The sequence below is a fragment of the Mus caroli genome, chromosome 11 (assembly GCF_900094665.2).
Source record: "Mus caroli chromosome 11, CAROLI_EIJ_v1.1, whole genome shotgun sequence".
Taxonomy (NCBI): domain Eukaryota; kingdom Metazoa; phylum Chordata; class Mammalia; order Rodentia; family Muridae; genus Mus; species Mus caroli.
Genome location: NC_034580.1, coordinates 25,191,664 through 25,204,371, shown reverse-complemented (window position 1 = coordinate 25,204,371; position 12,708 = coordinate 25,191,664). Strand labels below are relative to the sequence as shown.

At 40.3% G+C, this 12,708-nt stretch overlaps 1 protein-coding gene across 2 annotated transcripts in view; it reads right to left on the bottom strand.

The window, feature by feature from the left end:
* Clhc1 (clathrin heavy chain linker domain containing 1) overlaps positions 1-12,708 on the bottom strand; it is a 29,566-nt gene that overhangs the window by 5,700 nt on the left and 11,158 nt on the right. For both annotated transcript variants that reach the window (XM_021176939.1, XM_029484155.1), the window contains 6 exons: positions 11,109-11,310; positions 10,914-11,026; positions 10,299-10,383; positions 7,802-7,908; positions 3,344-3,518; positions 834-1,036 (listed from right to left, as the gene is read on the bottom strand). In XM_021176939.1, coding sequence (XP_021032598.1) covers positions 834-1,036; positions 3,344-3,518; positions 7,802-7,908; positions 10,299-10,383; positions 10,914-11,026; positions 11,109-11,310 — 885 coding nt within the window. The remainder of the gene's footprint in view (positions 1-833; positions 1,037-3,343; positions 3,519-7,801; positions 7,909-10,298; positions 10,384-10,913; positions 11,027-11,108; positions 11,311-12,708) is intronic.

Genomic DNA, 12,708 nt, shown 5'->3' with positions numbered 1-12,708 from the left:
GATGGTTGTGAGCCACCATGTGGTTGCTGGGATTTGAACTCTGGACCTTCGGAAGAGCAGTCGGGTGCTCTTACCCACTGAGCCATCTCACCAGCCCCATATCCTTTTTCTTGAGAAATATGGCTTAAAATGTCTGTTTTGGTCTGTTTTACAATTTCTTCATTTATTTATTTTTTTATATTTACTAATTTGTTAGTTTTTTGTCACTTCTTAGACTAAACAAACAGCCTAAAAATGGCGATTGGCTTATGCCTGAGGGATGGGGCTGTTGGCCAGCAGTTCCATAAGCTCACCCTGTTGAGATTCTTGTTAAGATATCAGGCCATTGAACTAGGGCCAGTCAACTGTATCAGGCCACTGAACTAGGATCAGTCACCTATATAAGGCCATTGAACTAGGGCCAGTCAAGTGTTTACAGTTCTCTCAAATAACATCCCTTTGCAAGCTAGGTATTCAAAATTCTGAAATGAGAATTACTAATACTTCATTTATAATTGTTATAATACATATATGTACTATATGTATATTAGTATATATAAAAAATAGTTATTTTTTAAAAATTCTTTATGTAGTATGGTCTATCATATGAAATAAATTTGTCTTTAATACTACATGATTCTAGTAATAGCCACATATAAATGTTTCCTTTGAGAAAATGCATCATATGTATCATGAAATTCAAATAACTCTATCTTATTTTCATGAAAATTTACAAAATAAATCTCCTATCAGTATGTATAAAAGTATTTTATAAGCTAAGTTTCAAACAATGCCAGCTTCGATGAGTGATGTTAGAGTTAAAGTGTATTTAGTAACTAGGCTTTTTTACTTACCAGTGTTAATGTCCTTGGACTGTTGTATGTGTTCCATAGCCTCATGAATCTGACCCTGTTTACACAAGCAAAGAAGAGCTTTCCTGTGCAGCCCACACTCATTGTAGATAATCTGAGCTAACGCCAAGCATCTGGGCTTGTGGTATGTGTGCTGCTCTCCATAAGCAAAAATAATATCGCCAGCCTTCTCAGAAAATGTCAGCCTGAAACAAGCAGATCATTACAGCATATGTCAGAGAACTGCTGATGAGTGGCTGAGACTGAAATATCTGAAAATTCAAGACTATAAATGGATTACAAATAACCTATAAAATTGTAAGTCAATAACAATTGATAATGTGGTAGAAATTAAACACATTCGAGATTGGTCAAACCAAAAACAATTCTCCTTTGGGGAAATAATCTTGGGAAAATTGAGATCAAATGTCTTAATGTCTATAAGCAAGACACTCTCCTGCAAGACTGACAGAACTGAAACTGCCAGGTAAGCAAGGTCCGCATGCACCTGGGGATCTCAATGTTCTCATAAGTTACCTAGAGTCTGCCCAGAGTCTGCAGAATATAACAATTTTTTAGACGTTGGCAAATGCTAGTGGGAACAATCTTGGCTCATAATTAGATCCTGCAAGTATTCACACTAAAAGGAAAACCACATTTCCCTGTAGAGGGCGGTTCTGATGCTTTGATTTAATCAGAAATCTGTGTTTACTGACACTGAAGGTCCTTGCCCTCAATTGGTTTATGATCTATCAATAATGCTGCCAATAGCCAGGGGCTGAGCATGGGGTGGGGCACTGAGAGTTGCACAGGTAGGACACAGTGAGAATCAGAAGACTGGGGGAGGGGAGAAGGGGACACAGTAGCAGAGGAGAAAAGCCAACCAGGATTGTGAAACTTTGGTTAAGTGGCCACTGGTCACTTCCTCGACTGGATCTAGGGTAGCAGGCAAAGATGTAGGAATGAATGACCAGTCATTAAGTTAGCCAAGGCATTTTAATAATAACTGGCGTGTGTGTGTGTGTGTGTGTGTGTGTGTGTGTGTGTGTGTTCTATTCTCAGATCCAAGATAGCTCCTGGGCTGCTGTGCACATCTGACCAGCCAGAACACAAAGCAGTGTTAAAAACCTCCTGCTATATCTCATCATCAGATCCTTTGTTTTCACGAAGTTCTTCTGTGTGCTCCCTCCATGCCAGGGCCCAGCTCTAAGAGTTAGAGCACCTGCTAGTTTAAATCTGTTAGAGATAATAAGAAGCAAAGTGTATCGAGGGGATACAGCTACCCACGAGGAGAAACTTAGGAAACAGTTCTCTCCAAACAGTTTAACTGCATCACCTCATTTGGTCCAATATTTAAATGTACCTGTTTATACCCAACGACAGTGAATCAACCATCTGTACTACCACAGTAATGCTACTCAGAAATTTTCAGCATAAGCCAAAGGAAAATTGGGCATGATCAGAATAATCATGTCTAATTGGTGCTTATATGGTAATTGTGCTTTAGTTATATTTTAAATTAATGGCTACAAAATAGCAGGGCTCACATAATAGTGGTGTTTCTATACACCTAACAAAATGCTGCTAACATTAAAATTAAATTCTAATACCTCTACAAAATGTCTCAGAATTGGACATGCAGTAAATATGAACTCTGTTTATTGGGGTTAAAAGTGGAGGGGTTCAAAATCAGAATGTTTAATTTTTTTCTCTTTTTATAAACCAACCAAGCTGGTAGACATGAAAGGCAGGGCCCTTCCCTCAAGGTGGAGCAGTTCCAAACATGGTTTGTCTGGGAAATGTGGCTAAGACTTTGCTATTTCCCTGCTTGGCTCTGGCCCTTCCCTGTATGGCTGCACTCCGATTACTAGGAAGCCCATGTGACCTTCCCCTCACATCCCATACCCCTTCTCAGATTTGGGTTCTAGATTGGTGAGCCCTACACACATTAGCACAAATCTGACAGTCTGTAGAAGAGCTGGCTTCAAGAAGTGACCAGCTGGCTTAAATGTTCCTCAGTATAACCATGGGGGTGTTCCTTCTCCGTACATATTACCTCCTAGGTTATAACACACAGGCCACAGCCTGTTCAGAATCAGGTTCCTTGCCTTTTCTCTCCCTAGAAGTGTGCTATCAACCAATCCTTCTGTGTCCATGTCACTCAACTTACATCTGCCACTAGCTTGCCATATTTTATTTTGTAAACTTCAGTTAATTGACTTTTAGTCTGAGCTCTCAGTGACTGGGCCTTCTTGGATACTTTCTAATTAATTTCAACACAGAACTGAAGTAAATCCTAAAATACAATATTTATAACAAACCATTAGCTGAATGTAGTATCACAAGCGTATAATTCTAGCATGTAAGGGACTGAGGCAGAGGGATTAGACCTAGGCCACACAGAGAAACTCTAGCTCACAGATGACAACTATTACAAGTCAGAGGAAAACAACCTTATTAATTACATGTTGACATTAAGCTAGTAGCTTAGTTAGTAGCCTAATTTTACTTACTTTTCCTGGGTAACCCAGTGGGTGACTAAATCAAGCCGTTCCTCAGATAATCCACATTTGATTCCCTCCATGGTTAGGTCAGCATTAATAGGACGTTTGAAAGCTTGACTGGTGTTAAATATAGCCTCAAAAAACAAGAGTAATGGGAGAGGCTTTCCTCTAATTTTTCCAATAGCTACAAAAAGAAAAGTTTGAGTCAAATACATTAAGAATTAGTTTGCCTTTTATATTTCATATCACTTTTTAAATTCCTTTACATTTTCCAAAGCTTTAACAGTAGATATAGAATAAATTCTATATTTTTAATAATTGTATCACTATGTAGGCCACATAAAGATGGAGGCAGAGTATAGTAATTTGTCTGCAAGTTCAAGGATGCCAAAAATTGCTGAGAGCCAGCAGAAGGTCAGATATCTCCTAGTCAATAGAAGGCAATGCCTGTGTGTAATCTAGACAACTATCAGTGGCTGGAGAGGCTACAGACAGACTTAGAGGAGAACCTACTGTGGTAGTTTGAATATGCTTGGCCCATAGGGGAATGTTACTGTTAGGAAGTGTGGCCTTGTTGGAGGAAGTATGTCACTGTGGGTTTGGGCTTTGGAGGTCTCCTCCTATGCTAAGGCTCCACCCACTGTAGAAGAGAGCTTCCTCCTAGCCGCCTGAGGATGCCATTCTCTCCTGGTTGCCTTCAGATCAAGATGCAGAACTCTCAGCTCCTTCTCCAGCACCATGTCTGCCTGCTATGATGACAATGGACTACACCTCTGAAATTGCAAGCCAACTCCAATTAAATATTTGATCTCATAAGAGTTGCCTTGTGGGGCTGGAGAAATGGCTCAGTGGTTAAGAGCACTGACTGCTCTTCCAGAGTTCCTGAGTTCAAATCCCAGCAACCGCATGGTGGCTCACAACCATCTGTAACAGGGATCCAATGCCCTCTGCTGGTGTGTCTGAAGACAGTGACAGTGTACCCATATACATGAAATAAATATAAATCTTAAATTTAAAAAAAAAAAGTGGTCTTGATCATGATGTCTCTTCATAGCCATGGAAGTCCTAACTAAAACAGAAGTTGGGACTTGGGACTTGGGTATGGATGTGATAGCCTTGACCATGTTTAGGGGAATGTAGATTTTGTTGAAACTTTGGATTTGGAAAGCCACAGAACGCTTTAAGTGGGACTTAAAGGGCCACCCTAGAAGGAATATGGAAGACACTGGTGATTGATGAAGAGTTTTACTCTGGAGAGCATTCTTAGGAAGCTTTGGATGAAGGATGTTGCTGCTTTTGCCCTTGTCCAAAGACTATACCTGAAGCTAAGGTAAAGAAATTTTGATTAACTGCATTGACAAAGAAAGTCTCAAAAAAGCCCAGCATAGACTTTGTCCTCTGGTTTTCTCTCATGAAGAACATTTTGACCATAGCAAGCTTAGAAAGGGAAAAATTTACAAAATGGATGGTTGAAAGAGTAAAGGGGCATCAGAAGTGGAATGACACTAAATTCTGTGTTCAAGGAGATAAACAGATTAAGGAGTGGTGATCTCAGGGTGATCCCACATAGCTAAACTTATCCATTTGCAGTTGTATGAGAATTATGGAATGTTATGTGTTATTATGACCTGGTTATTTTCAATTGGACATAAGCAGATACAATTATGTGTCAAATTGACAAGGGATGGATTGTGATGTCTAGTCTCCATTTTCAACTTGACTAAGATCTACAATAAAAAGCTTTGGTCCAGGCATGGTAGTACATGCCTTTAATCCTAGGAGACAAGAGGCAAGCAGATCTCTAAATTCAAGGCCAGCCAGGTACAGAACAAGTTCCAGGTAAAGAAAAGTTTAAGTCCAGGCATGGTGGTACATGACTTTAATCCCAGCATTCAGGAGAGAGAGCCATGAAGATCTCTGAGCTCAAGGTTAATCTACAGAGTAAGTGCCAGGACAGTCAAGCTTAGGCAGTGAAGGAGTTGGAAAACAGAAAGTTGGTGATAATGTAATAGAACAAGGGGTCCATGTTCCAGCAGGAACTCAGCAGCTCTAACCATGTAGCTATGGGTTTAGAGTCTAGAAGGGGGGGGGGTACTGGGATAATTGATGCTGGTTAGCTGGAACTATGAAATTAGCAGTAATTAAGAAGAGACCAGCATCACTGAGGTGAAATCTTCTGGAATGTGTTTTCTGAGAGTACAAAGAAGCTGTATTCAGAGATAGCCACGGTTGTACCTTGTATTGTAGCTGGACTTGGTAGTATGTAAGAATCACCCAAATGGCACTGGTTTTGAAAGCATGAAGGAGTTATGAAGAGCAGCTGAGGACTGGAACTGTGAGAGGCCGGGAAAAGCCATTGGTGAAGGGTGAAGCTTCAGTTGCAGTTCAGCCCAGGACTAAAGGGGTTATGCAAAGAAGTCGAGGCTTGGCATAATGAAAAGAACTTATGAGAGGCTATTGGTGAAGCCTAGTTATAGCAGAAGACCCCAGCGTGTTGGAGATGCCAGTACCATGGGATGACAACCAAGAAGAGCAGCAGCAGTGGAGTCAACCAGAGCAACACTGAATGGATTCATAGGATATGTGTGTGTGTGTTGTTATAACAACAATAATTAAAAAATAGGTCATGAATTTGAGAGAAAGTGGGGGGACATGGGAGGAGTTGAAAAAGGGAGAAGGTAGAGTGGAAATGATGTAAATATTTCCTGTATTCATGTTTAAAAGTCTTTAAAAATTTTTTAAGTTCAGAAGCCATCTGAAGCAGTACTTTCTGAACCAACACAACACAAAGATAGAAGTTGCTAGCAAAGACAAGTTCTAAAAAGCAAAGACTAAAGCAGTCAACATGGCCACACTCAAGACACACTGAGGCCAGCTATTACTACAGTAATTGAGAAGACCTTTCCCGCCCCTTACAATGGCACACCCACATTCTTAGAAGAAGGGAAATACAAGAATAAAGACATAAACTCAGGTCCTCAGGCTTGGTGGCGAAGCCTGACCTGCTGAGCTGCTTCATCAGTGTCATTGTATTTTCTCGATGTCTTTGTGAAAACTAACTGACCATCATTATGTTTGGCTTATCTGTTGGCTCTCTATTCAATATCACTGGCCTGTGTGGCTGGGTTGTCAAAGGGTTTTGCAGTATTAGAAATTGAATCCAGGGCTTCCCACATGCTAAGCAAGCACTCTACCATTGAACTATACCTCCAGTCTGTTTTAATTTTATTTTGAGACAAGAGTCATACTAAGTTGTCTAGTGTTGCAGGATATTTGGTCGCACTGTGAACCCTGAGATTGTTATTTACTAAAAAAATAAAAAACCCAAAACCAAAAAAAAGAAAAAAAAAGAAACTGTTTCTAGTTGTGGCGTGGCTTAGTCTTAGCCCACACCTTACATTTATTTTCATCATGTGATATGTCTAATAACAGATGAATAAATTAAATATCTTTCCCCCCCCTCCCCTGTATATTCACAAGAACAGATTCCATATAAGGGAATTTAGAAACCAATATCTCTATGAAGAGCTCTAGGCTTTAAGAGTCGCGTGGCCTGGGATAGACTCCCCTCCACTCTTCTTGAGTTGGTCAACATAGACAGAGTTGATTTACTAGCTTGCAGACCCTCCAAGGCCTCCCGGGGATTGGCCACCCAGAAGGGAGCTGAGAGGAAGTGTTACTTCTGCAAATATTCTATTTTGTTACTTATTTATGGCTTCCTTCTCCAGCTATCTGCTAGTCCCATATCCCCTGATAGGGAGACCCTGCACCCCAAATAATAATAATCATAATCATAATAATAATGCCATCACCTACTGCCTGTCCTAGTTACAGAAAAACACTTACCTATAGTAACTGAAATCAAGCTCGTAGTTGCATGGAGTGTAGGAGGAGAGTCTGTAGACAGTGGTAGGTGTGTGGAGAGGAGAGCTGCCAGTGGGCATGAAGGAGCTTTGTGGTGATGGGGTCATGGGTATGTATATATAATAATGTGACGGGCATGTACATATGTCAATCTTAGCAAATTATGTACTTTATATGTAGTATTTGGGCTGGGTGTGGGGTCTATCTCCATGGTAGAGTACTTGCCTAGCATGTATGAAGCCCCCATATTTCACACTCAGCATCATGCCTCCAAAATGTATAATTTACTTTATGATGTCACTCTACCAAAAAAAAAAAAAAAGCTTTGAAAAAGCATATGGAACATGTTTGACAAAAAATTAATATTATGAAATCTTGATGTGAGTATATTAATACTGTTTCTTCATGCTTTCTTATGTATGAAATGTTTCATAATTTAAGTTAGAAAATTAAAAGAAACCCCTAATATTACAGGTAATGAAACAACAAATAATAAAGATGGGGCAAAGAAAGACTAGCCTCTTGGAATACTATTTTCATTCTATCAAGAAAAAAAAAAGTACAATTTGCATCTATCTATCTATTTCAGAGAGATTTGCTTACCCTTAAATTTATTCATTGTACTAGTATTTTGAAGAATTCTCTTTGGACTGTTTGCTGCGAAACAAGCTGCCCTCTCATATTCACCAAGGGAGATTAAGTCATTGAACCTACAACCATAGCATTTTAAAACATATTACAAAGATACACAAATCCCAAATATTAGAAATTAAGTATAATGATATAGTGCAAAACAAACGGTAATCTGTACGTTTTAACCAAATTTATTCACTCAGTGCCATGTTCAGTGTTTCTCTGGAATTCTAGGCTTTGTTTTGACCCTAGATTAAAGGGATTAAATTCTGACCCTTTGAGGAACTTTGAACCTGACCCTGCCCTCTGTCCCTACAATCCTCACTCAGAACATAGACAGTGAGTTGTTAGTGAGCTGGGGCTTCTCTTCTCACAGATCATCAGGAAAGAGGTATCTGCTTAGAAACTGGACCTAGGAGAAATCACCCAACACGCATGCAGCGAAGCTGCAGAACCAAGAGATGTTCCTGATATTCAGAAGCCAACGCTGGTCTATCAGCTATCAATCCCTCATCACTACAAGTAGAGATAATACTTCACATAAGCCTCAAGCAGAGATACTAGTTCAAAGAGATAATAGTTCATGTAAGCCTCCTTCACACAGCAAATCTCTCAAATTAGCCCTTAGGAAAAGGGGAGTCACACAGTGCCTCAAATGAATGTTGAATAAAGTGGAAAAAACAAGAGCAAAATGTGTAAGACTTCAAATCTTAACAAAGGTTTTCCTACCAAGTGAAAACTGGTAGCTAGAGCCTGATGGAGAAATGACTTGGCTTGTGAAGTGTTTGCCACTCAAATCTGAGGACCTGAGTCCCGATACCCACCACCCACGTACACCTTGGCACTGCATAAAGCTTCTCATACCAGTGCTGACAAGGCAGAGGATCCCTCAGGGTTCAGTGAAGGCTGGCGACATGAGCTTGTCCTCCAGAAGCTGTGTAAAGGTAGGTGCATTGCCCCTGGACCCGACTTGAGTGTGGTATATGCATGTGTACACTCATATTAAATAAGTGAATTCAACAGTACGTAAGTAAATAAATAAGACAGAGAAGCAATCAGAGAATGAAACTTAACCCTGACCTCTGGTCTGCATACGCATGTGCATCACTCCATCTGTGCATGCATATACAGACAAACACACCCAAATTATTAAAAATCATACTAAATTTGGGCTGGAGATGGCTTAATGGTTAAAAACACATACTACTCTTGCAGAAGAGCCACCTCTGAGAGTTGCCAGCATCCATACTGGATGGCTCATTAGTCACCTGTAACTCTAGTTCTGGGGGACCTGACTCCTCCAGTCTCTGTGGACACCAAGATTCATGTACACAAATAATATTTGGGGGCCTGGAGAAATGGCTTAGCAGTTAAGAACACTGTTCAATTCCCAGAACCCACATGGCAGCTCACACCTGTCTGTATCTTTAGTGCCAGAGCTTCTTATACCCTCACACAGACACACATGCAAGTAAAACACCAATGGACATAAAGAAAGTAATAGTAATGAATATTTTTAAGTGATACTAAATTTTAAAAAGCCTGAGCTGGGCGTGGTGGTGCACGCCTTTAATCCCAGTACTCGGGAGGCAGAGGCAGGCGGATTTCTGAGTTCGAGGCCACCCCGGTCTACAAAGTGAGTTCCAGGACAGCCAGGGCTACACAGAGAAACCCTGTCTCGAAAAAACAAACAAACAAAAAAAAGTCCTGCTAGACTCAGGAAAATATACTGTGTAAGAAAACAAGAGTCTTTTGTGCTTTAAATTACCTGTACCCATTTCTTTGTACAACAACAAACAAACCAACCAATGGAAACTGTTTATCATTGAAGAGCATAGATATTACATATGATCACACGTCACCTTGGCAGCCTGTACATTAGCTTTGAAGGTAAATGCTTTAAAATGTTTTCACGGATCTCAGATATCCATGTAGAGTGTTTTGACTATGAATGTAATACTACCAGGTGCTTCAGGTTCAGAGTCTCTACAATGATGGTCTGTAACCTGGACTTATGCAAGAATTCTTTCAAGTTGTACTTGAACTGCTATCCCCATGACCCTCACAGAATAAAGAAAGTGTTAAAATTAAAAATAAATTTTATATATGGTAACAAGTAACTTAATGTCATAGAACAAAAATAATTATAAAAAGATTGAAGTAGCTAGGGTATTCTACAATTTTCTGAAAAAAAATCATAAGAATTGATGAAAAAAGAAATTTCTAATTTTTTGTTTAAAGTTGTCAACTAGAACAGAATTTTTACACTAGAAAAGACAAACCTGCAGGCTAGCAGTCAGGAGGGAGGCAGTAGGATGATCAGGAATTCAAGGCCATCCTGTATTTGGTAGTGAGGCTTTTTGGGTTGTGAGATGTTATCTCAAAATAAACAAGCAAACAAAAAGAAAGGCAACAACAAAATCCACCCAAAACAAACAAGCAAACCCAAAATACAAATGATATTTACCTTTCAATGTAGTGAAGCATAACTATAGCTTCTTTTGTCTTATTTGGGTCATCTTCAAATAGCTCATCAACAATGTTGTTATCGCCTAAATATTGAAAGGACAATTTGTGATGATTTATCAGCCTGTTTAGCAATAGAAATAAACATGTTTAGAGCCAACAACATGCTTTACTTTGCTTTCACACAGCACCATCCCCTTCCTAAAGTGAGTCACTTCCCCTCCCTGGCCTCAGTCTTGATCAAGAATGAGGGATTTTTCTCCCTTCTCTCTTTACAAAGTCATTTATATTTCATGTGCACTGGTGTTCTGCATGCATATAGTCTGCATGGGGGTGTCATTCTCTGGAACTGGAGTTACATTTTTGAGCCACCATATGGGTGCTGAGAGCTGACTGTGGGTCCCCTGACAGAGAAGCCTTAACCACTGAGCCATCTCCAGCCCCCAGGTGTTTTTCTCACTGCCTCTCCAGGGCTTTACATTCCCCAGTCATCTAATCCCATGCAGAGGTAAGTATATGTTTGCTTAGATTTTTAAAACTAAGCCTAGGAAAACCTTTAGCTCTGGGGGAAAGTGACTTCTACTATTCTTGCTAATTAAAGATACAGATAAACTACCATAGATAGCTTTGGTTTTCCGAATTCTCTCCATGACGTCTTGAAACGACATTCTCATGTTCTGCTTCATCCATGAAGTAAGTGTGTGTGAAATAACCTGCAGTCTTTGATGGCTGCAAAAGAGCACGGACAACACACTGAGTAGGGCCACGTGGCAGAGCGAGAGAAAACACCTACAATAACCAACATTCATACCGAAACTGCAGGTCTTTGTTCAGATTTTCAGCCATATCTCTCCGGTTTAGTAACACAACCTTTTCCTCATCTAGCTCAGCTTTCTTTTGGGCTGGTACATACATTGTTGACATGTCTTGTTTAAGTTTTATATATGTGTCTTCAAGATACTGCTTATGTTTATTGAGTGCTTCCAGATTAACAGAGTCCTGGAGAGTCATCCCTATAGGAAAACAAACAAAAACCCTGAGTCTTATGTAGGAATGTTCACTGTATTATAAAATAATTCAGAAATACTAACAGGTACTTGAAGCTTACCAAGCATAAATACCATTATCACAAAAATTTTAATGCTAATAGGGTTTTTTTTTTTTTACATCTGTTTGTTTATTGTGGTACTGAGAACCCTAAACTTAACAGGCAAATTCTCAAACCCCTTCTGCGTTTTATACAGCATCAAGAATAGTTCAATACAAACCAGAGCATCTAACAACTGAGGATTAGGCCAATGGATTTCTCTCACACCACAGCTTCCATTACTAAGAGCTAACCTGGGACAATTTTTTTTTTTCCAACACAAAACTGATGCCTATCAAATCTTGAGACGTCTCTTACTCTTGAAATGTCCTATGTGTGCATCACACACACACACACACACACTGAGGGAAATATTAAAAAATGACCCACCAAGTTCCTGTGCTACCATCCAGCTACTTTCTGACCTCGAATGGTCCCATTGGGCTACTCTCTGCCCTCCAACTCTCTGGCAGGCCTGGAGAGCTCCGTAGTTCCCTTCGCTGCCACACCAGCAGCAACTGTCTACCCCAAGGTCGGCCACCACAACTCTCTGCTCCTGTGCGCCAGCTGACTCTAGCTAGCCCCTACAGTGACCGATCGCTGTGTTCCCAGCTCTGGTTCGCTTGTCTCTGGCTCCTCTAGTTCCTTCTCAGCCATAAACCCCTGTAATTGGTGGTCCCACATTCCAGTAGCCAAGTAAATCAAAACTCTTGAAGCTTTTAATTAACCAATCAGATTTATGTATCAATAAATTCCCAATTCACAGGATGCCAATACAATAATTTCAGAACCAACTGATAATAATAAAAGCTGGACACCTAAATTAGACAAATTATCCAAATTATTCTAACCTTTATGATATACCTGTAGCTATTTAAAGCCAAGCTGGTTCAGGTTCTTCTGTCCTTCCTGAGACGTTCTGTCTCTGCAACTCTTAGCTCCGCCTCCCCTTTTCCTATCCAATCACAGGCCTCCTGCTGCACTAATTATTTTAATGTATTTGGACAGGGAAAGTCCTGTCTCGCACGCGTGCACTCTTTAATTCTAGTACAGAGAAGGATAGGGGGAAGGCAGAGGCAGGTGGATTTCTGTGAGGTCAAGGTCATTCTTGTCTACATAGAAAGTTCCAAGATAGCCAGGTTACATTGAAAGAACCCATCTTAGATCAAAATAAAAAATAAAATCGCCGGGCGTGGTGGCGCACGCCTTTAATCCCAGCACTGGGGAGGCAGAGGCAGGCAGATTTCTGAGTTCGAGGCCAGCCTGGTCTACAGAGTGAGTTCCAGGACAGCCAGGGACACAGAAAAACCCTGTCTCGAAAAAG